This window comes from Nerophis ophidion, linkage group LG05, assembly GCF_033978795.1.
Source record: "Nerophis ophidion isolate RoL-2023_Sa linkage group LG05, RoL_Noph_v1.0, whole genome shotgun sequence".
NCBI lineage: Eukaryota > Metazoa > Chordata > Actinopteri > Syngnathiformes > Syngnathidae > Nerophis > Nerophis ophidion.
Window position 1 is genome coordinate 46,040,384 of NC_084615.1, and position 27,796 is coordinate 46,068,179.

The 27,796-nt window shown below is 39.0% G+C and overlaps 1 protein-coding gene across 6 annotated transcripts in view; it reads right to left on the reverse strand.

The window, feature by feature from the left end:
* The window catches only part of LOC133553186 (MAM domain-containing glycosylphosphatidylinositol anchor protein 2-like), a 557,311-nt gene that overhangs the window by 263,805 nt on the left and 265,710 nt on the right, over window positions 1-27,796 (reverse strand). For 4 of the 6 annotated variants that reach the window (XM_061901111.1, XM_061901108.1, XM_061901106.1 and 1 more), the window contains exons 4-6: window positions 24,079-24,275; window positions 19,876-20,014; window positions 16,662-16,931 (exon numbers count right to left, since the gene is read on the reverse strand). In XM_061901111.1, coding sequence (XP_061757095.1) covers window positions 16,662-16,931; window positions 19,876-20,014; window positions 24,079-24,275 — 606 coding nt within the window. The remainder of the gene's footprint in view (window positions 1-16,661; window positions 16,932-19,875; window positions 20,015-24,078; window positions 24,276-27,796) is intronic. The other 2 variants (XM_061901109.1, XM_061901107.1) reach the window with 1 other exon arrangement.

Genomic DNA, 27,796 nt, shown 5'->3' on the forward strand with positions numbered 1-27,796 from the left:
GACGTAAAAACTCATCAAAAGTAACGTGCCAAAAATACATTAAACGTCTTAGTAACACCGTACACAAAAAGTACACAAAATAAATCAATTAGATTATGTTTTACTAGCAAGAGTAACAGCGTTAGTGACAACTTTATTATATATCGTGGTTATTCCGAACACTGCAAAAAACCCAGTAGTTGTATAAGGTTTTTTTTGTTTTTGCTTAAAGTGAGTCTGTATCGTTCGATACCATAGAGGATGTGTGGTAGAGGTGTGTGCCAACATTGACAATAAATGGGCACTTGAAATATATTTTGCATGTAATTAATATGTAATTTATTCAACCATTTTAAATTACTGAAGAACAAGAATGCAATCCGTGCTGGAAAGCAACAAATAAGCAGCAAAATGTATACTTTTTTTTATGTATAAAACTACTTTTAATCAAACTTGAATTTAATTTGATGGGTATTTTGTAGTAAAACGAATAATATTTATTTGAGCAAAATGACAAATTTAATATAAACAAAACATAACAAAGCATATCTTTCTGACAACACAGGCGGAGTAATATTAGTAAATCTGACCAAATGTGCCATTATATTCCTATCTGTAAGAGAGCAGAGAGCGGCTGGGAATGTTGACAATATCAATAATTGACCCTTCACTTTGGTATAGTCACACAAAATGGGGCCCACTATAGATCGTAGAGCCTTACTCATGGCGCGTGATCTGCATATCAGGAACTGTGGCCCGAACTGTACTGTTAGTAATGGTTTCAATTATGGAGAGATTTTTCTGTGTGCTTAATCAAATACATAATTAAAATAAGTGTTATTCAAAATGCAGTTTATTAATGGACAATTTGAAAAAAAAATGTATACCAAATGTACAAACCCCGTTTCTATATGAGTTGGGAAATCGTGTTAGAAATAAATATAAACGGAATACAATGATTTGCCAATCCTTTTCAACCCATATTCAATTGAATGCACTACAAAGAAAAGATATTTGATGTTCAAACTCATGGACTTTTTTTTTTTTGGCAAACAATAATTAACTTAGAATTTCATGGCTGCAACACGTGCCAAAGTAGTTGGGAAAGGGTATGTTCACCACTGTGTTACATTACCTTTGAAAGTGGAATTATTTCCCATTCTTGTTTTATCTAGAACTTCAGTCACTTAACAGTCCGGGGTCTCCGCTGTCGTATTGTACGCTTCATATTGCGCCACACATTTTCGATGGGAGACAGGTCTGGACTGCAGGCGGGCCAGGAAAGTACTAGCACTCTTTTTTTACGAAGCCATGCTGTTGTAAAACGTGCTGAATGTGGCTTGGCATTGTTTTGCTGAAATTAGCAGGAGCGTCCATGAAAAAGTCGGCCATAGATAGCAGCATATGTTGTACCTTTCAGCATTAATGGTGCTTTCACAGATGTGTAAGTTACCCCTGCATTGGGCACTAATACACCCCCATCCCATCACAAATGCTGGGTTTTGAACTTTGCGTCGATAACAGTCTTGATGGTTCGCTTCTCCTTTGGTCCGGATGACACGATGTCGAATATTTCCAAAAATAATTTGAAATGTGGACTCGTCAGACCACAGAACACTTTTCCACTTTGCATCAGTCCATCTTAGATGATCTCGGGCCCAGAGAAGCCGGCTGCGTTTCAGGATGTTGTTGATAAATGGCTTTCGCTTTGCATAGTAGAGCTTTAACTTGCATTTACAGATGCAGCAAGGAACTGTATTTAGTGACAGTGGTTTTCTGAAGTGCTCCTGAGCCCATGTGGTGATATCCTTTAGAGATTGATGTCACGGTCACGGTCATTCAATGTTGGTTTCTGGCCATGGCGCTTACGAGGAGTGATTTTTCCAGATTCTCTCAACCTTTTGATGTTGAAATCCCTTAATTTCTTGCAATTGCGCTTTGAGAAACGTTGTTCTTAAGCTGTTTGACTATTTGCTCATGCAGTTGTGGACAAAGGAGTGTACCTCGCCCCATCCTTTCTTGTGAAGGAATAATAACTTCTTGGGAAGCTGTTTTTATATCCAATCAAGGCACCCACCTGTTCCCAATTAGCCTGCACACCTGTGGGATGTTCCAAATAAGTGTTTGATGAGCATTCCTCAACTTTATCAGTATGTATTGCCACCTTTCCCAACTTATTTGTCACCTGTTGCTGGCATCAAATTCTGAAGTTAATGATTATTTGCAAAAAAAAAAAGTTTATGAGTTTGAACATCAAATATATTGTCTTTGTAATGCATTCAATTGAATATGGGTTGAAATTGTCCATTTATTCGGCTTTTGAAGATTTTGTTGCATTCAGAGACCTGTGTAACACTTTTTATTGATGTCCAGTCAATGTTCATTTTGATTTTTATCTTGTTAGATGTTACCATATTTACACATCTTCAATATGAGAATACATTCGTCAGAATGCATTGACAAAGATAATAATTCTCTGTTTTAAAGTAATTAATACAATAATGTGTGTATTGTTATAATTGTTGTAGTGTTTCTAATGTTGTAATCCACTTTTATACGTAACAAGGTTACTCAAAACATCACACGCGTATGTCAGCTATATATGTACAATATTTTTGATATGGTGTCATTATGTTGCGGATTCATGGAAAGCCCCCAAATGCCTTTGCCCGCCAAATGTTCAGTCACATGTTGCGCGGCCCCGATGGCGTGCTGCTAGTGTGCACGCTGATGCCAGGAACGCGTTTGCTTTGGCTGACAGCTCAGAGAGATTGTCGCCATGAGAAGTGTTAGAACGAGTGTCGATGTCCCCGCCAGTCTGTTTGCTCTCCGGATTTCACCTCGACAACATATCACATGGCACAGAGAAAACAATGAAAATATAAACAAAGAGAAGGCTCTGGTCCAAATTCACTTTTGTTCGCCAACAAAGACAGACATCAAATTAGCGGTTCATAAGAGGAAATTTTCCGCTTAATGTTTAAGCTTTTGAACTCTTTGATGTGCCCTCAAACACACAGTCTCCAACCGACACCTGTCTTCATTTTCAAACACGTGGAAAAATAAGTTAACCATTCTAAAAAATAAAATGGCCACTTTGGACGCATATGGCATCTCACTGCTTTGAATGTTAAACCAATAAGCCAAAGAAAAAGAAAAATAGACTTTCAAGATATGTTTTTAGAGGTTCCACTGTGATTTAAACATAATATTTTTTATGACCCACCAGTCTAGAGTGTACACAGATTTTTTTGTAATTCAATAAAAATTGTGATTAATCTGAAAATCTATTCGTTTTAAAGCCCTAACTTCCTCTCAACCACAGTCAGTGGCGTTGGAGACCGTGCTAACAAACTAAGGTGGGTGGATCGATACAAATAGCGACAGTGACTGGTGAACTTTGTTATTGTATGTTCTTGCTGACTATTGATCTGACTCTTGATGTGGGTGGAAATAACTCACCCAAGCGCCTGATTATCAAAAAATGTCTGCAGGTAGTTGATCAAACGAAACGCAGTGATGAGTGCTGTTCATTGTCTTCCGTCCTCCGGCAATTCTAGCTCTTCCTAAAATGTCCACGCCAACATTAACAATACCAAGTATAGTATCAACTATCAACGTTTAGATTGAGATTTTTCATTTTGACCAAATGTTTTGTTGTTTTTGTTATTGTTTACAAATAAGTCCATGGACGCAGGTGGAATTTAAGTGCAGAAACCAAAGGTTTTACTCTAAGTGACCAATAATAAGAAAGTATTTAAATAGTAGTTTATATTGTTACTCCCCCATCCTGTGTTTCTTGTCTAATTCTAATTGTGATCTAAAATCTAATTATTTAATGATCTTGAAAATTTCCATTATCAGTATTGATATCACCAATAATGTCTTCGTGACTCCTTGGTATTGGGTCTATACACAAATTCGTAGTATCGCCAAAAACTAATGTAAAGTATCCAAACTACAGAAGAATAAGTGCAAACAGAAGTGTAGGTAGACAAATGTTCTACCAGAAAATAACCCGATTATAACAGTAAATCAACAAGTACAAAACCCAAAACCAGTGAAGTTGGCACGTTGTGTAAGTCGTAAATAAAAACAGAATACAATGATTTGCAAATCCTTTTCAACCTATAATCAATTGAACAACTTAAGATGTACATCAAGCAAGAATGGGAAAGAATTCCACCTGAAAAACTTCAAAAATCGGTTTCCTCAGTTCCCAAACGTTTAATGAGTATTGTTAAAAGGAATGGCCATGTAACACAGTGGTAAAAATGACTGTTTGCAAAATAAAATTAAGTTTCTCTGTTTGAATATTAAATATCTTGTCTTTGCCGTTTATTCAATTGAATATAAGTTGAAAAGGGTTTGCAAATTATTGTATTCTGTTTTTATTTACACATTACACGATGTGCCAACTTCACTGGTTCTGGGTGTTGTAGATTAGGAGTCTTTATTACCCGTTTTGATGTACTTGAATTATATTTTTTATGCCGACTAATATACCAGGACATACATCATTATCGCAAAAGGCTGGAATATATCAGGATACAGATTTTAGACCATATCGCCCATCTCTACTGTGACTCTAATGAGGATAAGCAGTATAGAAAATGGATGGAGTTTTATGACCTAATCAACCTCAAATGAAAGAGGATAACATTTAAAGCCCCGATTAAGAACTTTCAGTTTTGGTTGATTCTGGCAGTGCCAGAGGACCAAAGTTGTAATGTTTTGCCAGAAGAAGACCACATTCCCCATGAGGACTAGCATATATACCATCATACTGACATGATGTCCGCTGTAATATTGGCACAAATATCACCTCTCTAATGTTCTATACTGATGTTAAAGAGCAGACAATATGAAGGAATGATCTCGGATTGCGCTACAAACATGACGCTACTACCAAGACTGTATCGGGGTGGATGCATGTCCGAAGCAAAGACAGATACTGTAGACGAGAGAGTTTTATCGAATTAAGTAGTGTGGAACTGCAAACTATCGAGCTAGTGGCTATTTATTGCCACCACGCAAACATCAGCATTATTATTTTGATTTGAGCATCTAAAGTTACTTACTAGTTTAGCAGGAACGCAGCCAAGGCAGCTTCGACCGAAAACTCTCCTCAACTTTGAGCTCACGCCAGCAAGTGAAAGAAGGGGGCAATCTTTACCCCGAATGTCCTTTTATGTTTTGTTTCTTTTGCTTGTTTTGGAGCTTCGGCCATCACAGCAGTAATTGCACCATGGCGTTCTTATTTTTTTTTTTTTTTCTGGCCGCATGTCGGCGTTCATATCGACTTACATCTTTTTAACAATTGGGGAAAGGAGATGTGACCCCGATATACACACACACACACACGTTATTCATATTAAACAATTGTTATACTTTTTAAATCAAACTTCATTTATTTTTTAGTTTTATTTTATACGATGCATGTTTTTTACTATAACAAAATCCTGGGAAATAAATGAGTACACTTTTTTTGTGCAAAAAACTAATTCAATATACCGTATTTTTCGGAGTATAAGTCGCCCCGGAATATAAGTCGCACCAGCCGAAAATGCATAATAAAGAAGGAAAAAAACATATATAAGTCGCAATGGAGTATAAGTCGCATTTTTTGGGGAAAGGTATTTGATAAAACCCAACACCAAGAATAGACATTTGAAAGGCAATTTAAAATAAATAAAGAATAGTGAACAACAGGCTGAATAAGTGTACGTTATATGACGCATAAATAACCAACTGAGAAGGTGCCTGGTATGTTAACGTAACATATTATGGTAAGAGTCATTCAAATAACTATAACATATAGAACATGCTAAACGTTTACCAAACAATCTGTCACTCTTAATTGCTAAATCCCATGAAATCTTATACGTCTAGTCTCTTACGTGAATGAGCTAAATAATATTATTTGATATTTTACAGTAATGTGTTAATAATTTCACACATAAGTCGCTCCTGAGTATAAGTCGCACCCCGGGCCAAACTATGAAAAAAAACTGCGACTTATAGTCCGAAAAATACGTTAACTAAAACATCAAATTTACATATTCTGACACATCACCCAAACAGTAGGACCAGCACCAATGCTGATTCCCATAAGTGAGAATAAAAATATCTGGTAGAAATTTGCCATTTTATTCATCTCAGGGATGGAGAAAGAACGGGATAGAAATACGTTTGCAGGAACATTTTCTATGAAGCGCACTGTCATTCGTTAACTGACATTTTACATGCGCTTTTTCAAACAAAATGGGATCATCCACGGACAAGGCGTGACCTAGGCCTTCCCTGTGTCCTGCAATAACGCTTTGTCTTTGAAAGCGCTGAAATGTAAATTGGAGCTCATGTTTCTTTTCAAGGCAAATTTCAATCCTCTCGCTGAGAAACATTCATTTCCTAGATATCATTGTGTGTGTGTGTGTTTGCCTGTGATCACTGTAATGAAGCCAATATATTGTAGAGTGTTTCACCAATGAATGCGCCACGACGCCACTTGTCCGATGTTGCAGACTGCATCCAACGACCCCAAAGGTTAAATAGCCATTAAGATGCAACGACTGCTTGTTTTGCTTTCCAGCACAGATTGCATTCTTGTTTTTCAATAAAAGTCCGCATTGCAAATTACAAGTTGTGTATCTGCCGCGGTGTTCCCCTCTTGCACATTAATGCAACAACAGTTAACACGAGTTGATAAGACTCTTGAACGCATCACAATAATCCTCTCAATTCCCCCCAAACAAGGATTAACTCGCCGGAATATAAAGACAATATGACATGGATGCATAAGCAAAAAGTGCAATATATTTATCATTACAGTAATCTATTTATTTATACCTGCACCTTATTGCTCTTTTTTCCTGCACTACAACAAGCTAATGCAATAACATTTTGTTCTCATCTGTACTGTAAAGTTCAAATTTGAATGACAATAAAAGGAAGTCTATGTATAAGTCTATCAATGTGTGCGTACACTACAATCGTACTTACTGTATATGCGCCAAGTGTGCACAGTACATCAACGTCAACTAATACACGCGTCACTTTTGTCCGTCTCCTATGCTTACCGCAGGTTGATACAGTAACTGTCACAAACTTTAATATACAACTGAATGAGAAGTTGTTTCTAAACTCTTGACTTGTACCAAACAATAAATGATTGCGAGAGGGACAATCAATGGAAAATGGATGGATGGAGACATTTAATTACATTAAATTATATTGAATTACGCATGAGAATGCAGTTAGAAGTCTCGGCCTAACTTTAGTAAGCAATACAATAAACAAATGTAAACAAGAGGAAATAAGATATGTTTGGAGCATACCGTTAGACAATAGGACCTAATGGTAGTAAGTATTAAAACAAACAAACTAACTAAACACAATAAAATGAAAACATTTAATACAATTAAATAAAAGATTACCCTCGAGCATGCAGCTAGACATTGATGCCTAATATTATTATGAAATACAATAAACACCATTAGACAAAATGATTTAATGATAGTATGCAAATTGGTTTATATAATATCCATCCATCCATTTCTTCAGAATATAATTATTATGAATTTGGGGCCTGATATATCCATCCATCCATTCATTCTCTACTGCTTATTCCCTTCTTGTGGTCGCGGGGGGCGCTGGCGCCTATCTCAGCTACAATCGGGCAGGAGGCGGGTTACACCCTGGACAAGTCGCCACCTCCTCGCAGGGCCAACACAGATAGACAGACAACATTCACACTCACATTCACACACTAGGGCCAATTTAGTGTTGCCAATCAACCTATCCCCAGGTGCATGTCTTTGGAGGTGGGTACCCACGCATTTACGGGGAGGATATGCAAACTCCACACAGAAAGATCCCAAGCCTTGGATTGAACCCAAGACTGCAGGACCTTCGTATTGTGAGGCAGATGCACTAAACCCTCTACCACCGTGAAGCCTGGGCCTGATATACTAAGATTCAAATACCATGCGCTAAACAGTGTGATTGAACTATAAAATTGCATGTACTATTAGTGGGCGTGTTGCATGTGATCTACTAAGACTGCCTGATAAATGTTCTAGATCGCCCTATTTTACAGCAGTGTTTCTTAACTATAGGGCCTCGGCCCATTGTTGGGCCTCGAGTCAAATAATATCTGTTTCTCAGCTGTGGGCCGTATGGGCCGCAGCGGTACTCATTTGCAAAACCTTTTTTTTTTCCACTCGTGGCAGATAATGACAACTGAAAACAAACAGAAGAAGTCTAAAGCTAAAATCATAAGAAGTTTCTTGAGCGCAATAAATATGACTACAGTGGTAAAGTTGTTTTTTCATTTGCACTTTAATGTATTACACTTTAGTATGTTTTGTTATGGTATCAATTCATTTTGAACATGCATATATTTAAATGTGACACATCATATTGCTCGCAGATTCTCATTTCTCTTAACATGTCCAATAAGGAGTAGGAAGAAGCAAGGTGTATTTAATCCCACCCATTTTCTACTTCATATACATTTCTAACACATATGTTCACTTCCTGCTCTCATCTTGTAGCAAGGTTTACATTCTATAGTGAATTTCCAAATACAGCAGTTGTCTTTATAAGTCCATCCATCCATCCATCCATCCATCCATCTTCTTCCGCTTATTCGAGGTCGGGTCACGGGGGCAGCAGCCTAAGCAGGGAAGCCGGACTTCCCTCTCCCCAGCCACTTCGTCTAGCTCTTCCCGGGGGATCCCGAGGCGTTCCCAGGCCAGCCGGAGACATAGTCTTCCCAAAGTGTCCTGGGTCTTCCCCGTGGCCTCCTACCAGTTGGATGTGCCCTAAACACCTCCCTAGGGAAGTGTTTTGGTGGCATCCTGACCAGATGCCCGAACCACCTCATCTGGCTCCTCTCGATGTGGAGGAGCAGCGGCTTTACTTTGAGCTCCTCCCGGATGACAGAGCTTCTCACCCTATCTCTAAGGGAGAGCCCCGCCACCCGGCGGAGGAAACTCATTTCGGCCGCTTGTACCCGTAATCTTATCTTTTCAGTCATGACCCACAGCTCATGACCATAGGTGAGGATGAGAACGTAGATAGACCGGTAAATTGAGAGCTTTGCCTTCTGGCTCAGCTCCTTCTTCACCAAAACGGATCGGTACAACGTCCGCATTACCAAAGACGCCGCACCAATCCGCCTGTCGATCTCACGATCCACTCTTCCCTCACTCGTGAACAAGACTCCTTGGTACTTGAACACCTCCACTTGGGGCAGGGTCTCCTCCCCAACCCGGAGATGGCACTCCACCTTTTTCCGGGAGAGAACCATGGACTCGGACATGGAGGTGATGATTCTCATTCCGGTCGCTTAACACTCGGCTGCGAAACCGATCCAGTGAGTCTTTTATAAGTCTTCAAGTCAATTCTGATTCTCATAATGAGATTAATTGTATACAATTTTCAATAAGTTCAAGATAATAATTAAAATGTTTCTTCTTTGTACGTAACCACTTTGAACAACCTCCTGAACTGAGTCATATCAGTACATTGTTTGGTTTATTTGTTTAATTAATTCCATAATTTAATTTCACATACTAATATGCTAAAAGTCTTAAGTGTTGTAAGTGCAAACAGATTATTAAAATTAAGGTAATATGTCTCCTCTTTTGTTGAGAATAATGATTGCGCATTCTTGGATAGCAGGTTAATATTTTGCTCTGTATATAATTTTTGCTGCATGCGGCTACACCGAATCATTAAATTTTAGTACAAACCCCGTTTCTATATGAGTTGGGAAATTGTGTTAGATGTAAATATAAACAGAATACAATGATTTGCAAATCATTTTCAACCCTTATTCAATTGAATGCACTACAAAGTGTGCAGAGAACAAGAGAACATGATGAGTTCAGATAGCATAAGAACAAGTATATACATTAGAAATACATTTAATTATTTACAAATCCCGTTTCCATATGAGTTGGCGAATTGTGTTGGATGTAAATATAAACGGAATACAATGATTTGCAAATAATTTTTAACCCATATTCAGTTGATTATGCTACAAATACAACATATTTTAAGTTAAAACTCATAAAATATATTTTTTTTGCAAATAATCATTAACTTTGGAATTTGATGCCAGCAAAACGTGACGAAGAAGTTGGGAAAGGTGGCAATACATACTGATAAAGTTGAGGAATGCTCATCATACACTTATTTGGAACATCCCACAGGTGTGCAGGCTAATTGGGAACGGGGGTGCCATGATTGGGGATATCCCAAAAAATGCTCAGTCTTTCACAAGAAAGGATGGGGCGAAGTACACCCCTGTGTCCACAACTGCGTGAGCAAATAGTCAAACAGCTTAAGAACAACGTTTCTCAAAGTGCAATTGCAAGAAATTTAGGGATTTCAACATCTACGGTCCATAATATCATCAAAAGGTTCAGAGAATCTGGAGAAATCACTCCACTGTGCAGCATGGCCGGAAACCAACATTGAATGACCGTGACCTTCGATCCTTCAGACGGCACTGTATCAAAATCCGACATCAATCTCTAAAGGATATCACCACATGGGCTCAGGAACACTTCAGAAAACCACTGTTATTAAATACAGTTGGTCACTAAATCTGTAAGTGCAAGTTAAAGCTCTACTATGCAAAGCAACAACATCCAGAAACTCCGCCGGCTTCTCTGGGCCCGAGATCATCTAAGATGGACTGATGCAAAGTGGAAAAGTGTTTTGTTCTGACGAGTCCACATTTCAAATTGTTTTTGGAAATATTCCCGACATCATGTCATCGGGGCCAAAGGGGAAGCGAACCATCCAGACTGTTATCGACGCGAAGTTCAAAAGCCAGCATCTGTGATGGTATGGGGTGCATTAGTGCCCAATGCATGGGTAACTTACACATCTGTGAAGGCACCATTAATGCTGAAAGGTACAACATATGCTGCCATCTATGTGTCGTCTTTTTCATGGACGCCCCTGCTTATTTCAGCAAGACAATGCCAAGCCACATTCAGCACGTTTTACAACAGCATGGCTTTGTAAAAAAAGAGTGTGAGTACTTTCCTGGCCCGCCTGCAGTCTAGACCTGTCTCCCATCGAAAATGTGTGGCGCATTATGTAACGTAAAATACGACAGCGGAAACCCCGGACTGTTGAACGACTGAAGCTCTACATAAAACAAGAATGGGAAAGGATTCCACTTTCAAAGCTTCAACAATTAGTTTCCTCAGTTCCCAAACTTTTATTGAGTGTTGCTAAAAGAAAAGGTGATGTAACACAGTGGTGAACATGCCCTTTCCCAACTACTTTGTCACGTGTTTCAGCCATGAAATTCTCAGTTAATTATTGTTTGCAAAAAAAAAAAGTTTAGGAGTTTTAACATCAAATATATTGTCTTTGAAGTGCGTTCAATTGAATATAGGTAGAAAAGGATTTGAAAAATCATAGTATTCCGTTTATATTTACATCTAACACAATTTCTCAACTAATATGGAAACGGGGTTGGTAATTTATATTCCATAAATAAAGTATTTGTATGTTTTCTATATCCAACAGTATGTATAATTTTATCTGCCATCTTTTGTAACACAGTTAGTGAATGTAGAGCGCTTTTGTAATTATTTCCCCATATTTCTACACAACAACTCAGATATGGTAACACTAGCAAGCAGTAGAAAATATGGAGGGAATTTCCGTCTAGAAAGTATTTTGGTTTACTCATCAATTGAAATATTTTTTTGCCACGTTAAGTTGCATATTTTTATATGAGATTTACAGTCAACTTTCTCATCTATTACTGTGCCCATAAATTTAGTTTCTTTTACTCTATCATTGATTTATCCGTTCATTTGTATTTATGTTTGACTTTGTCTTTAAATGTTACTGAAAAACATTATTTTAGTTTTACTGTGTTTCAAAGATATATGTCAAACCCTTTCTTTAATTTCTTCATTTCTTCTGTTATTGTTATAAAATACACTGAAGGTATTAGTTTCATGATGTGTTCATGATTGATACAGGTCTGTTTTGTCTTGCTTTTTAAAAAAATAAATTGTTCTGACCTTATACATGATACACAAAACATGTTTTTCACCATGCAAAGATACTATTTGCATCGAATCGCATTGATTTGTAACGTTTTACTAATCGTAACCCATGTAAAATTGTCAATGAATATTTCCATTTATTGGTTAATTAATGAGCCAAATACATTGTGATATGAGTTCAGGTCTGAGAAGCACGGTGGAACAGGGGTTAATGCATGTGCCTCACAATATAAAGGTCCAGAGTAGTCCTGGGTTCAATCCTCGGGATCTTTCTGCGTGGAGTTTGCATGTTCTCCTCGTGACTGTGTGTGTTCCCTCCGGGTACTCTGGCTTCCTCCCACCTCCAAAAACATGCACCTGGGGATAGGTTGATTGGCAACACTAAATGGGCCCTAGTGTGTGAATGTGAGTGTGAATGTTGTCTATCTACTTTGGCCCTGTGATGAGGTAGCGACTTGTCCAGGGTGTACGCCACCTTTGATTGATTGATTGATTGATACTTTTATTAGTAGATTGCACAGTACAGTACATATTCCGTACAATTGACCACTAAATGGTAACACCCGAATAAGTTTTTCAACTTGTTTAAGTCGGGGTCCACGTTAATCAATTCATGGTACAATTATATATTATCAACATAATACAGTCAACACACAAGTTAATCATCATAGTATGTACATTGAATTATTTACATTATTTACAATCCGGGGGGTGGGATGAGGAGCTTTGGTTGATATCAGAACTTCAGTCATCAACAATTGCATCAACAGAGAAATGTGGACATTGAAACAGTGTAGGTCTTACAGTAGGATATGTACAGCCAGCAGAGAACATAGTGAGTTCAGATAGCATAAGAACAAGTATATACATTAGAAGTACATTTGAGTTGTTTATAATCCGGGGAGATGGGATGTGAATGGAGGAGGGTATTAGTAAAGTGTTGAAGTTGCCTGGAGGTGTTGTTTTAGAGCGGTTTTGAAGCAGCTGAGATAGGCTCCAGCACCCCCCGCGAACCCAAAAGGGACAAGTGGTAGAAATGGATGGATGGAGTTTAGGTCCATATCGCCCGGCCCTACCTTCGTGTTAGCAACAGTGCTAGAACAGTTTTGGGATGCTCTGTGTTTAATTGAGTGTTATAATAGGCCTTATGAAGGCATTGTGTATGTATGTATGCATGTATGGATGTATGTATGAGTGCACATGTGAACCTTGTTTGAGCACTAATAATGAAATAATTGTGATATTTAAGTCATTTGCTCCTAAATTGTGTCTGTGCTACAAAAAATTTTCTGTACTACTATTTTTTTTTATTTAGTACTAGTGCTGTGTCTGTTTGCAACTATTTTTCAGGCGTACTACTGTAAATAAGACACTCACAGCACCCACAGAACAATGATAAGCCCTGATCAATTACTAAAAAATGATATTTGAATCCTCTCCTCCCTATATAGTGGGCGTTCTGACGATCAGCATATAATCGCTATATTCTTGAAGACAGACACGCTCAATAGATTGCCTTATCCTGCTCACTTAAGTGCATCAATCCACTGCACACAAGTTTCATGATTCAGCTTTGGTGTTTTATGGAGTTTGCCCACATTTTAGTACACGCAAACTTTTAGTGAAGCAAGCCCTCAATGTGCCAAGACATTTGAGGTGGTTTTTTTTTGGGGTGGGGGGAATTTGTAGTGCAAAAGCTCTAAAGACAAAAAATGGTGAGTACTTACTGACCATATTATTAGGTACACTTGCACATCTTGTATCGAATGATTTTTAGAGCCTCTCATGCACCCAAATATTGGAATCACTACAAAATGAAAACAAGTGTTATATGTGTATTATTATCATGATATATAAATGTGCAGCATATCAGTGAAGATGGGCAGCACGGTGCTACAGGGGTTGGTGTATGTGCCTCACAATACGAAGGTCCTGACTTCATCCCGGGTTGGGGTTCTCTCTGTGTTGAGTTTAAATGATTTCCCCGTGACTCCGTGGGTTCTCTCCGGGAACTCCGGCTTCCTCCCACCCGCAAAGACATGCACCTGGGGATAGGTTGATTGGCAACACTAAATGGTCCCTAGTGTGTGAATGTGAGTGTGAATGTTGTCTGTCTATCTGTGTTGGCCCTGTGATGAGTTGGCGACTTGTCCAAATGCAGCTGAGAAATGCATTTGCAGCTCCAGCACACCCCGCGACCCCAAAAAGGACAAGCGGTGGAATAATGGATGGATGGACATCAGTGAAGATTCAATATTTATTTTTGACGTCTAATGCAAACAAAAGTTGTGAGCGATATAAATCAGCAGTACAATGTGGGGTTATATGTGGCGGTTGGTGAGCAATGCCATTTCCACACCACAGACTTTAAGGCGACATAGATAGATTAAGCTTAGCTTAGCCTGCGCGACCCGACGAAGGTGCCAACAAGGCAGTAATCTCGCAGATAAAAAGCGGCGTGCACGGCGAAAAAGTTGAAAAACATGAAAGTCAGCCAATCTGCTGAATTAAAAAAAAAAAAAATGGTTATGTTTGGGGGATGTAAAGCATAAGGAGCTGGTGTTCTGACATTTCTGAGAATTGCTGATCAATAATTCATGTTGATAGAACTTCAGGGCTTTGCTGGAATATTTGAAGTCGTCAGTCTTGGTAATAACAAACGATTTATGTGCAGAAAAGTTACATCATATTGCTGATGGACTTTTGAGTAGTGATTGAACCATCTTTGTTCCAGACCTAAAACCAAATACTATAAAACTGGGAGCCATTACCTCCCTGTTTGGCACTCAGCATAAAGGGTGAAATTGGGGGTTAAATCACCAAAATCACCAGGGGGTGATCAAGGGGATGTCTCAAATGCAGATAGTAATTTCAGCACACCTAGAGTGTGTGTGTGTGTGTGTGTGTGTGTGTGACTATCAATGGTACTATAACTTTTTTGTAACTTAACTGATGTGTCTTTTTTCTTAATTATGTGTTTATGTTTAATATAGAGCAGTGCTTCCATTGCCAAAGCCATGTCTTTTTGCTCAATCATGTGATTTCTCCAAGCCAATCGAATCAAAATATTACTTTGGTGGCTTGACAGGTAGTACACACCTGAGACTCTGTGTCCTTTTGTCCAATGATGTGTTAAGTGTGTTTAAAGGCCTACTGAAATTAGATTTTTCTTATTTAAACGGGGATTGCAGGTCCATTCTATGTGTTATACTTGATAATTTTGCGATATTGCCATATTTTTGCTGAAAGGATTTAGTAGAGAACATCCATGATAAAGTCTGCAACTTTTGGTACGGATAAAAAAGCCTTGCCTTTACCGGAAGTCGCAGACGATGACGTCCCAAGGGTGAGGGCTCCTCACGTCCTCACATTGTTTATAATGGGAGCCTACAGCAGCAAGAGCTATTCGGACCGAGAAAACGACAATTTCCCCATTAAATTGAGCGAGGATGAAAGATTTGTGGATGATGATATTGATACCTAAGGACTAGAAAAAAATAAAATAAATAAATAAAGTTAAAAAAAAAAAAGGCGATTGCATTGGGACGGATTCTGATGTTTTTAGACACATTTACTAGGATTATTCTGGGGAATCCCTTATCTTTCTATTGTGTTTCTAGTGTTTTAGTTAAATTAAATAGTACCTGATAGTCGGAGGGGTGTGTCCACGGGTGTCTTGAGGCCCGTGTCTGAGAGAAGTCGACAGCAGATACAAGGAAGGCGCAAACTCCACAGATCTCCGGTAAGAGGCAATTTTTTAACACAATTTTCTCACCGAAACCTGCCGGTTGACAAGTGGTCGGGAACCATATTCGCTTGACTGCTCTGATCCATAGTAAAGCTTCACCTCCGGGAATTTTAAACAAGGAATCACCATGTGTTTGTGTGGCTAAAGGCTAAAGCTTCCCACCTCCAACTTTCTACATTGACTTCTTCATTATTGATTGAACAAATTGCAAAAGATTCAGCAACACAGATGTCCAGAATACTGTTTAATTGCGCGGTGAATAGAGACGACTTTTAGCCGCAAATGGTGCTGCGCTAATATTTTCTGACAGTCCGTGACGTCACGCGCACACGTCATCATTCCGCAATGTTATCAACAAGAAACTCCGCGGGAAATTTAAAATTGCAATTTAGTAAACTAAACTGGCCGTATTGGCATGTGATGCAATGTTCATATTTCATCATTGATATATAAACTATCAGACTAGGTGGTCGGTAGTAGTGGGTTTCCGTAGGCCTTTAATACACCTACTCAGTGGCCTTGTGGTTAGAGTGTCTGCCCTGAAATCGGTAGGTTGTGAGTTCAAACCCCGGCCGAGTCATACCAAAGAATATAAACATGGGACCAATTGCCTCCCTGCTTGGCACTCAGCATCAAGGGTTGGAATTGGGGGTTAAATCACCACAAATGATTCCCGGGAGTGGCGCCGCTGCTGCCCACTGCTCCCCTCACTTCCCAGGGGGTGATCAAGGGGATGGGTCAAATGCAGAGGACAAATTTCACCACACCTAGTGTGTGTGTGACAATCATTGGTACTTTAACTTTAACTTTACGGAACAATCATTATATTGAAAAATGCATTTAAAGAAAAATACTTTTAAAAAAACAACATTCAGAAAAGTAATTACCCCGCACGACGATGGTGGTGGACTTTTTGGCCGGGTTGCCCACATTGTTGCTGGCCACGCAGCTGTAGACGCCTGCCTCGTCCGAGCTAATAGCGGGCAGCGTGAGCGTGCCCCCTTTCACCATGCTCCTCTGCGGCAGGCTGTCATTGGCGCTGACCCAAGTAAGGACCGGGGGAGGCTCGCCACCAGTGGTGATGCACACCAGAGACACAGTCTGGCCCGGGTTGACCACAATGGGGTCCTCCACCAGCAGCTTGATGGACGGCGAAGCTGGAAAGTGAGCGGGGAAAATGGGTTTGGTGAAAAGATAAAGCCAAGGACCTTTGTAAAAAAAAAATTTAAAAATTCATCTTGATCAGTGCATTTTGAATCTGATTAGTTCACTTTTGACATCAATATTTAAAATATGCATTTTAATTTTTTAAATGTATTGAATTAATTTATTCAAAAAATAATGACATGAATATTCAAAAAAATGTATACGTTTATTTCTGCTGGTAATTTTTTTTTATAATTACCAAACTTATTTCATAAAACGTATAGTATTATTTATTTGTTTCATTTTAGTATTGAGTACTATATATAAAATGTAGGATTTACTTTTTTTTGTAAACAGTTTGTTAAATCCTGATTCTTTTTAATAAGGGCGCTGTCATGCGAAATTTCTTCCCCCCTACAATAACCTTCACCCCGGAAGACATTTGGCGTGACAGCCCCTCTAATGCCTGAAGGACCCCAAAGAGGGTGGAAGGACCTTAAAGCAGCCCACACAGCTGCCTGTTTTAAAAGCATTATGATTGGCTGATTGTCATTGGTGAAAAATAATGGTGAGGAAAAAATATTAGCATTCCAGCATGCTAACCTTTCAAGCTATTTTTGCTTCGCTTATTTTGCAGCTGTAACGCTTAAGAGTCATATAACTTGGTATTATCACGCCCTCATTGGGGTCCTTCAGGCATTAGAGGGGCTGTCACACCAAATGTCTTCAGGGGAAGGTTTTTTTAGGGGGGAAGACATTTGGTGTGACAGCCCCTTAAAATAAGAAAAATAGAAATACATTGATAATAAAATATATTTATCAAATATGTTGTGGTGGTAACCTACAAAACTATAAATAAACAAAAATTGGCAAACATAAATAAATAAAAGACAATACAAACAAGGAGTGTTCCAATACAACCTTTTCACTTACAAAAAGATACCGATATTGGAGCCTTGAATATTGACTGATACCAACATTTCTCTCATACAATTTTTAGAAATCACATACTTTTATTTTGTAGTGTGGAATGTTAAAAAAGAATTTCACAAGTGAAATTAGTCAAACAGAGATAAATGGTAGCCATTCAAAACACTAACCTATTTATTATTAAAAATATGGAATGAACGTTGTATTACTAATACTTGAATTAGAGTGGTATTTGTTTTTTGCAAAACTTAGTGTTCAGAATGATTCATTAAGTCAAGCTCATGATGCAATACATTTAATGATGCTGACACTTTGGTTACTGGATACTTTTTAATAGGTTTCTGCCTTGGAGACTTTGCATGTGTAAGTATATGCTTGTCCAGGGTGTACCCTGCCTTTTACCTGAGTGCGACCCCGAGAGGGACAAGTGGTAGGAAATGGATGAATGGATGCAACTATAATTATTTGATACTTGTCTATATTGACAAATGTGCTATATTGAACTATAGTTCAATAAAAGACACTAGTTATGTATGTCTTGCTTGTATGCTCGTGTGTGCTGAGCTGTTGTGTAGCTGCTAGTTCCTAGTATCCCATAGCCTACCATTTTTACCTTTTGTAAGTGAGTTGATTAAAAAAGAAGAAAAAACTAACATTGTGTGCACTTCAGGACTGATTGTACCAGCACACAAAAAAACAATATGCAAAATATATACTGTTCCTCAAAATACCCACAATACTGTGTGCGAAAAGGCACACCAGTCACAAGAAGCCGCACGGTGCCACGCGGAATTCGCCGAGGAAACGGACGCAATGGAAATGTCGCAGGTGGGAATACCTGTTTTTTTCAGCAACATAATTTTATATTTTTATATCTGCTAGAGCAGTGGTTCTCAACCTTTTTTCAGTGATGTGCCCCCTGTGAAAATGTTTTTAATTCAAGTACCCCCTAATCAGAGCTAAGCATTTTTGGTTGAATAAAAAGAGATGAAGCAGTAAAATACAGCACTATGTCATCAGTTTCTGATTTTTTTAATTGTATTGCAGTGCAAAATATTGCTCATTTGTAGTGGTTTTTCTTGAACTATTTGGGAAAAAAATATATAAAAATAACTGAAAACTTTTTGAAAAATAAACAAGTGATTCAATTAGAAATAAAGATTTCTACACATAGAAGTAATGATCAACTTGAAGTGCCCTCTTTGGGGATTGTAATGGAGATCCATCTGAATTCTTGAACTTTATTCTAAGCATTTCTTCACAAAAAAAGAAATCTTTAACATCAATATTTATGAAAAAATCTAGCTGTCAACACTGAATATTGCATTGTTGCAGTTCTTGTCAAAGTTTATGAACTTACATTCATATTTTGTTGAAGTATTATTCAATAGACATACTTATGAAGGATTTTTGCATTGTTGATATTTTTAGAATATTTAAAAAAAAATCTTACGTACCCCTTTGCATACCTTCAAGTAGCCCCAGGGGTACACGTACCCCCATTTGAGAACCAATGTGCTAGAGGACTTAAGGGGCTGATCAAAACAAATTCAATTGATGCATTTTGTAGTCCTTTTGTAATTTTTTTATTTCCGTTCATTTTTCGCATGTAGTATGTATATTTTTTTAATATTTATTGCATGAAAAAAAACATCTTTAAGTATGCATTTTTTTCTGCACGACTGCTTCTAAAATGCCCATAAAATTGGTACATGGCTGCTGCATGTTTGAAAACATAGCATAGCAGGTAGGAGCATACCATGAGTGTGCAGTAAATGAGAGTGTCTCCGTGGTGATGCCCTGTATGGTACACACAAAATACTTATTTTAAATAAGGCAATCTGCACCACTCTTCAATTGCACACAGTCTTAGTTGATCGCACGCAAAACGTCCACTAACAGTACACACTATTTTATAGTTTGCAGGCCCTTTTTACCGCGTGGTGTTTGGTCTTAGTAATCAGGCCCTGTATGTGATTTTATGGGATACATTGTGGTTGCTTGTAAAAGATGTTTCTTGAGTACCTGTTTTGTTGGTGAGTTTGAAAATGACGCTGCGGTCGGGGATGCCGCACACGTTCCTGACCGAGGCGATGCAGCTGTAATTGGCGTAGTCCTGTGGTCGCAGGTTCTTCAGCTTCAGGATCTTCGTTTCCCCCTGCACCTCAGACCACAGAGACAACGGTATGCAAATGTGTGCAATGGCATCGACATTATCGGGCGGCCCAAAAGGTCAAATCAATGAATATTAATACACTTTTGTGAGGTAGATAGCGTTCATATGACTACTGGTGCACCAGAAAAAAAATGAATGTGTCATCTGGCTCAATGTGGCCGCCGAGATGACTCTCCAGTAAATAGGCGGATGGCAGCATTGATGCGCTCCGCAGGGGTTCCTCGCCACAGAAGCAGCCGTCTCTCGTCGGGGATATAGTCCTGCAGGGCCTGTCAGCCATTATTCTCGGCCCGGAAGCCTGTGATGAGGATGTGAACCTTTGATCCGGCTGACTCCGATGGATGGGGGGGGCGAGGAAGGATTAAAATCATGAGTCAGCCGCACACAGTGAATGCTCCCCACTGTATGATGCACACATGTGCTATTATTGTAATATCATATAACAGTTTGGGCCAACCCCCCTTGAAAAAGTATGTGGTTCTCGCTTGACAAGAACAGAATAGCAGAAAACAGAATATAAGACTTTATCGTCATCAATCATGGGAGCATGACAGAAATACAGACAGCTTCACTGTCAGGTGGAGTTGAACTACACTACAACCAATAAATCCCAGTATAAACAGCAGTGGAACATTGAAAAACAGTGTAAGCTATTGGGACTTATTCAATATACTACTGGCCAACAGGAAAAAAACGTTTTTAAACTCTGTTTTTCCTACTCGTGTGACCGAAATCAGCAGGTTCAACAAGTGCTGACCAGGGTGAGAGCTGTCCGCCAGGATTCACGTGCTGTACCGAGTCAGAGAGCATGAGCAATGTCCTCTGGGGAAGGCAGAGGGCAGCTGATAATCTTCTTCGTTGTCTTGGTCACCCTCTGCAGGGTCTTCCTGTCTACAGCTGAGCAGGCAGCAAACCACACAGTCACACTGTACATCAGCACTGGCTTTATGGTGGCCCGATTAAAAGATACTTGGAGTTTCCCGTCAAGTTGGCTCCTCTGCAGCATACAAAGGAAGTGAAGGCACTGCTGTGCCTTTTCTGACCAGAGCTGAAGCATTGACAGTGCATGTGAGGTTTTCCGAGATCAAAGTTCCCAGGAACTTAGAGGGGGTCAGAGTCTCCACACATGCTCTAGTTACTACAATTGGGGCATGTTCCCTTCTCTGCCCCCTAAAATCAGTGACCCTTTGCTTGGTCTTTGTGGTGTTCAGCCTCAGGTTCATTTTGGCGCAACACCCAGCCGGCGCCTGTATTTCCTCTCTGTAGGCTGTTTCATCACCCCTTGTGATCAGGCCATCAGGGGATGGTGTTCAAGGGTTGAATGGAGACACAATTATACGTACATAGGGCATACAGAAAGAGGCTCAACATGCAGCCCTGAGGGAAGCCAGTGCTGAGTGACAGGGTGGCGGAACATGGTTGACCCATCTTAACCTGAAGCCGGTTGGTGAGAGTATTTTTTATTCAGAAACAGATTAGAGGGTGTAGTCCCAGGAAGCTCAGCTTGTCGGGGATGATGGTTTTGAATACCGAGCTGTAGTCAACAAACCGCATCCTGGGAACATGTATCCGGGAGTTCCAACTGTTCCACAGCTGAATGGAGAGTAGCGGTGATGGCGTCTTCTGTGGACCGGTTTGGCCTTTTAGGCAAACTGGTGTGGATCAAAGTTCAGGGGGAGGCAGGCTTTGGTATATTGGTAAACAAGCTTTTCAAAACACTTCCTAACCACAGACGTCAGTGCCACTGGTCTGTAGTCATTTAAGTCTTTTATGGATGTCCTCTTTGGGGACTGTGATGACAGTGGGTGCCTCAAAACAGGGCGGGATTTGGGCTTGTGCCAAGATTAATTGAATATCCTCATTAGTAATCCTGCCAGCTGATTTGCACTGTCCCAGAGCACCTTTCCCAGTATGTTATCAAGCCAGCCGCTATACGCAGGTTCATCAGCGCTCCATGAATGATCACAATGAAATCATGTAACAGTGCATCACTGAAGTAGCAAAACTATGTTTTAATTGTACATTTATCGTCTAATCTTTCTAAAAGCTTGATTTTCTTTTTTTAATTGGGTGACTACTACCAAAAATGTAACACTAACCAATTAAGGATGATATTCTTCACAATATAAATGATACGGTATCAAATCCTGGTACTTGGAAATTAATACCGGTGCTCGACGATACCATTTCGCATTTAACAGTGAGCTGATAATGATAACTATGCTGCAGTTGTTATATTTTGTTTTCTTACACTTCTAATTTGCAAGTATGCATTCATTTCAGTTTGTCTTAGCTGCTTTTCTAAAGTCAAGAAGTAGTCCTTGCCATTAAGTTGAATGTCACAGAGTTGTCTTCTGTTGTGTCCTACAAAGAGTGTATACTGTAAGCATTGTACTTATTACACAGCAGCTGTTTGATTGTAATGTGCATTTCTGTTGTACTAATTATTACCAAATATGAGGGTGTTGAAATTACCATGTAAAATCAAAATTACTAATCAGTATTCCTAGCGCATTTTGAAAAGTGGAGGCATACTTTTGAGTGTTTTCTATCAGGCATGCTTGCTTTGTCGGGCATGGACAATTGCAACATAACTTTGAGGTAGTCCTATACAAATATGCATGTTTGCAACCGCATGTTACGTCTTTTGCAACAAAGTTATCAGAATTAGGTATCATTTGACTTTAAACAAATCGGTACCTGGAAGTTGAAACAAAAGTTTGTTTGGAACTAAAACAATTACAGTATAAAAGAATACATCCAAACTATCGGCGAGCTGTACATATTTATGTTCTGGCTGCTCAGTAAAACAATACAGATTTATATTTTTATCTTACTCATGTCATATTAAAAAATAATGAATTAAGGGAATACTATAGTGGGCATTGTCATGTTATAAATGATTAGTGAAGTGAATTATATTTATGTAGCGCTTTTCTCTAATGACTCAAAGCGCTTTACATAGTGAAACCCAATATCTAAGTTACATTTAAACCCGTGTGGGTGGCACTAGGAGCAGGTGGGTAAAGTGTCTTGCCCAAGGACACAACAGCAGTGACTAGAATGGCGGAAGCGGGGATCGAACTTGCAACCCTAAAGTTGCAGGCACAGCCGCTCTAACTGAGCCACGCCGCCTACTTAGAATACATTAACTTTGAATACATTCTAAATCATTTAGAATGTAATAATAATAAAACCATTTTTTTACTTTTTTTGGCCCTATAGACCAGGGGTGTCAAACTTGTATTCATTGAGGGTCACATTGCTGTTATGGCTGCCCTCAGAGGGCTGCTTGTAAAGGTGAATATATATCAATATTAATGTATAATTGCCTCATGACATTGTTAAACAGTTGCCTTTGCATTTGATTATTATATATTCTTTATGTACAATGTGATGGATAGCTTGATTAGAAATCATAAATCAAGAAGAGTATTACAAGAATTCACTTGTATTTTAACGAAAACACTTTTGGATACATGATAATATAACATTTTTTGCAATATTAAATAATATTATAGTCTAAAACATATGCAATTACATTTAGTACATGCCTTTTTTCTGTCAAAATGTGAAGAACGGATACATTTAGTATGAAAGAAAAAGTACTTAAGATAAACTAAACATTTTTTCCAGGCTTTCATGGGCCATATAAAACGTTGTGGCCCTTGGTCCTTGAGATTGACACGAGTGTCCTAGACTTTAAAAAACATTTAATTTGAGTGATGTGAAAATTGTTAAATAAATGCTTCGTGTGACTTGAATCGCATTATTATTAAATTTGTTAACATCAATAACATAATAAAATGTGTATTATTCTTTCTTTGTATCCAATACTGAATGCTAACAGCTAACAAGAATGTACAGCAGAATGGGACTATTTTTTTAAACGTGGTAATTATATCAATCGGACAGGATTTTCTCAAATTGTGGATAGAATGGAAATTAAATTATGCCTATGCTTGTGCATTTCCTCGTGTCAATTGCATTTCAAGTACCCTATTGAAAAAAAAAAAAAGTATTCCTTCCACAGTGTGCTGCCTCTGTCTTACCTGCGCAAAAAAGGGCTCATAGATTTCCACGCCCTTGTCAGAGCCCTGCGTCAGGACCTCTCGGCCGCGGTGCCAGCTATAGCGCACAGGTGGGTTGGAGTTGGCCACGCAGCGCAGGAACACAGTCCTCTCGTAGTAAAACTGCTCTTTGGCCTCGCCAATGCTCTGGTGCACCGTCACCACCGGGTCGTCGAGGTCTGTTAAAAACCCAGCAGAGAAATTGTTTTAAAAAGCTTTACTTCAAACGTGTTAATTAGAATTGGTTAATTTTTTTGTACAACTTGAATATGATTTGAAGTGCGTGAGAAAGTATGATGTTCCTATATGGACAAGTGTATCAATGTTGTAATAGCGCTAAGGAGCAGACTGCTGAGTCAGCATTAATAGCGCTAATGAGTTGATTGTAAACAACAATATGGCAAGTATGTATTACGCAGCAACATTTAAAATAACTACATAAAACTGCCAGATACTCATCATACTTCAAATGCAGCTACTGACATATTGTGGAGTTGAATTTTAAAAAAGTCAATCAGGAGGTTGCCCAGAGCCACAGCTGTTAATGCCAAAATGTTGGTGACTAATCTGGTTGTTACTTAGTTTTGTAGACCAAACACCCGGCGGCTACCTTAGTGGATACAGGAGCAACATTGAATTCTAAAAAACGCGTTTGTACTGTGTCCTGTGTATACTTCTCAATCCCTAGATGCACTATGGCTACCCGTGCCTCAGAAACAGAAAGTTATCTCAACAAATAAAAGAGTGGAGAACTTTGCCAGGCCATTCCATCCAATAGTGTAAACATGTCCTAAATACGGATGATATTCCATATCTCAGTGGTCCCCAACCACCGGGCCGTGGCCCGATTGGTACCGGGCCGCAGAAGAATTTTTTATTCATTTTTATTAAAAAAAATTAAAAAATTATTATTATTATTTTTTTAATTAAATCAACATAAAAAACACAATATACACTTACAATTAGTGCAACAGCCACAAAAACCTCCCCTTTTCATGACAAAAACGTCCCTTTTTCATGACAAAGAAGAAAAAAGAAAGGATTCCTCCCCCCCACCCGGGCCGCGGGACAAATTATTAAGCGTTGACCGGTCCGCGGACACAAAAAGGTTGGGGACCACTGCCATATCTGACATTATTTGAACGTTTCATCAATATGTGCTTATAATATTTTGAACTGTCTATAGTGGAATGACAAAAAGAGAGTGAAGCCTACTGTCAATCATCCACTATCTTTGTTTCTGTTGTTGCTGCTAGCGGGTGTATAAAATAGTCAGGATGTGTCATGAATACAAAGGATTAAGGGTATTTGTTGTGTTGCGTTTATGTTGTGTTACTGTGAGGATGTTCTCCCGAAATGTGTTTGTCATTCTTAATTGGTGTGGCTTCACACCGTGGCGCATATTATTAACCCTTAGTGTACTCTGTGTCACCCAGTATGCCTTGCAGTCGTGTGCGTGTTGCCGCGGAAGCCACACACAACATGATGCTGGACTGACAATCATATTGTACATGTTCTAGAAGGCGACAAAGCCAAAGGCTTCAAAGCACGCCCTAATACTTATTATCTGGGTGACTGCCGGCAGGTATTCAAGAGATTAATAGCGTCTCCAATTGTCTTCTTCGCTTTATGACACGGGTCTTAAATGGCTCTTTGAATGGCAAAGGATACTGATCCCACGACCATGTATATCAAATATTTTCGGATGGTTCAACCGCCACCCGCCCGAATCTAATTAAAATCTATTTTTTCGTCATGTCAACCGCCCGACCCGCGGTTTATCTGCGGACTCCACGGATGAGACCGCAAACCGCGCATCTCTAATATATATATATATATATATATATATATATATATATATATATATACATACATATATATACATATATATATATATATAAATTAGGTTTATAAAATATACCGGTATTTTTTTTTTTCATGCTGCGGTGACATACAGAGCCAAGGCGCGTGATGTTGAGTCTGGAGTGTGTCAAAATACACACCAAAGCTCATACAAGCAGAAACAGTGTGTAATTCTACTGGTTAATAAAGAGGGTGCGTAAAGCACAATATGGAGGTAATTGGGCTTTAAAACAATCGATAAAGGTGGAACTTTAAACACAGATACGTAGACACGCACATAGCTGGTTAGTTTATTGCCAATAATTAGCACAGCCCAAACCACCCACGTAACATAAACTAATGCAAGTTTGTAAAAAATTCCTATAATTTGTTATGTCTTTAACAATGTGTGTTCAACCTGCTACATGTTTTATCCGTGTAGTTTTAGCCATGTACTTGTTTTTAGTATAATAATTGTTTTTGTCTTAAAGCACAGATCAAAATTCTATCCATGCATACATTTTCTTCCGCTTATCCGAAATCAGGTCGTGGGGGCAGAAGCCTAAGCAAAGAAGCCCAGATTTTCCTTCCCCCAGCTACTTTGTCCTACTCTCCCCAAGGAATCCTTAGGCGTTCCCAGGACAGCTATGGGCATAGTCTCTCTACCGTGTCCTGGATCTTCCCCGTGGTCTCCTACAGGTCGGACGCCGCCTAAACACCTCCCCAGGGAGGCGTCTGGGAGTCTATCTGACCAGATGCCCGAACCACCTCATTTGGCTTCTCTCCATCAAAATTGGCGTAAGACAGTGAGTGGGCTTGCAAGCTAATGGATCATTTTGAAACGAGTAGTCTGATGGAGGAAGAGAGGCTTGCATGCACCTGAGTTTGGACCTCCACTTGCAACATTTGCAGAGCTTATGGAAGCATTTGTTGGACAAATAAGCACACAAAGAAAGTTTGCATGAAAGACTAAAAGAAGGCGCTTCATTATCACATCAAACCTTCCTTTCATGTACCACAGCTCCCCCTTAGTAACCTGCACAAAAACTAACCTCACTTCTTTCACACACCAGACCTTCTTGAAAGTCTCTCGGGTGTTCACCGAACGCAACATTCCTTCACTTTCTTTTTTTTCTTGGCTTTGATGTCGTTCCTTTCCTCAACTGGGAAGAAAACACCTGGCAGACTGTCAGTCATAAGACCTCCTTGACTTGCTCCTTCATGTCTTAAATATTAGCCAGCAGCTTTGTGATTGGACCATCACAAAATGCAACAACAGACACTGGGACAATGCTCCAGTGTCGTTATTGTTCTGCGAGATATTTGGACCCGGTATGTTTCAGTAGCTCAGGGTGATAATATTTTTCAAATTAAGTAACATTTTAAGGATCTTGTATTTTAGTTTTTACAGAAATGTAAATTGTTTGTCAGATGTCTCACAAGTGTGTTGGAAGAGTGTTAGCCTTGATGCTGGAATTTCAACAGTTTAAAAGTGCTTTTAGGAAGCCCATTCAGTTTTTTGTGTGTATGTGTCTATATTTCAAATGCTAATGCCATGGCTCTGCACCTGTCCAACGTAATAGATGTCGGATGCAGGGGTGTTCCAATACAACTTTTTCCACTTCCGATACCATACCAATATTGGAGTGTTGAGTACTGGCAGATACCAATATTAATCCGATACAATATCAGCACAAATCACAGTATAGTACATAATTTGTAATAGTGTTGTCCCTGTACCAAAATTATTTAGATACTTTTTGGTACTTTTCTAAATAAAGGGGACCACACAAAAATTGCTTTGTTGGCTTTATTTTACCAGAAAATCTTAGGGTTCATTAAACATATGTTTCTCATT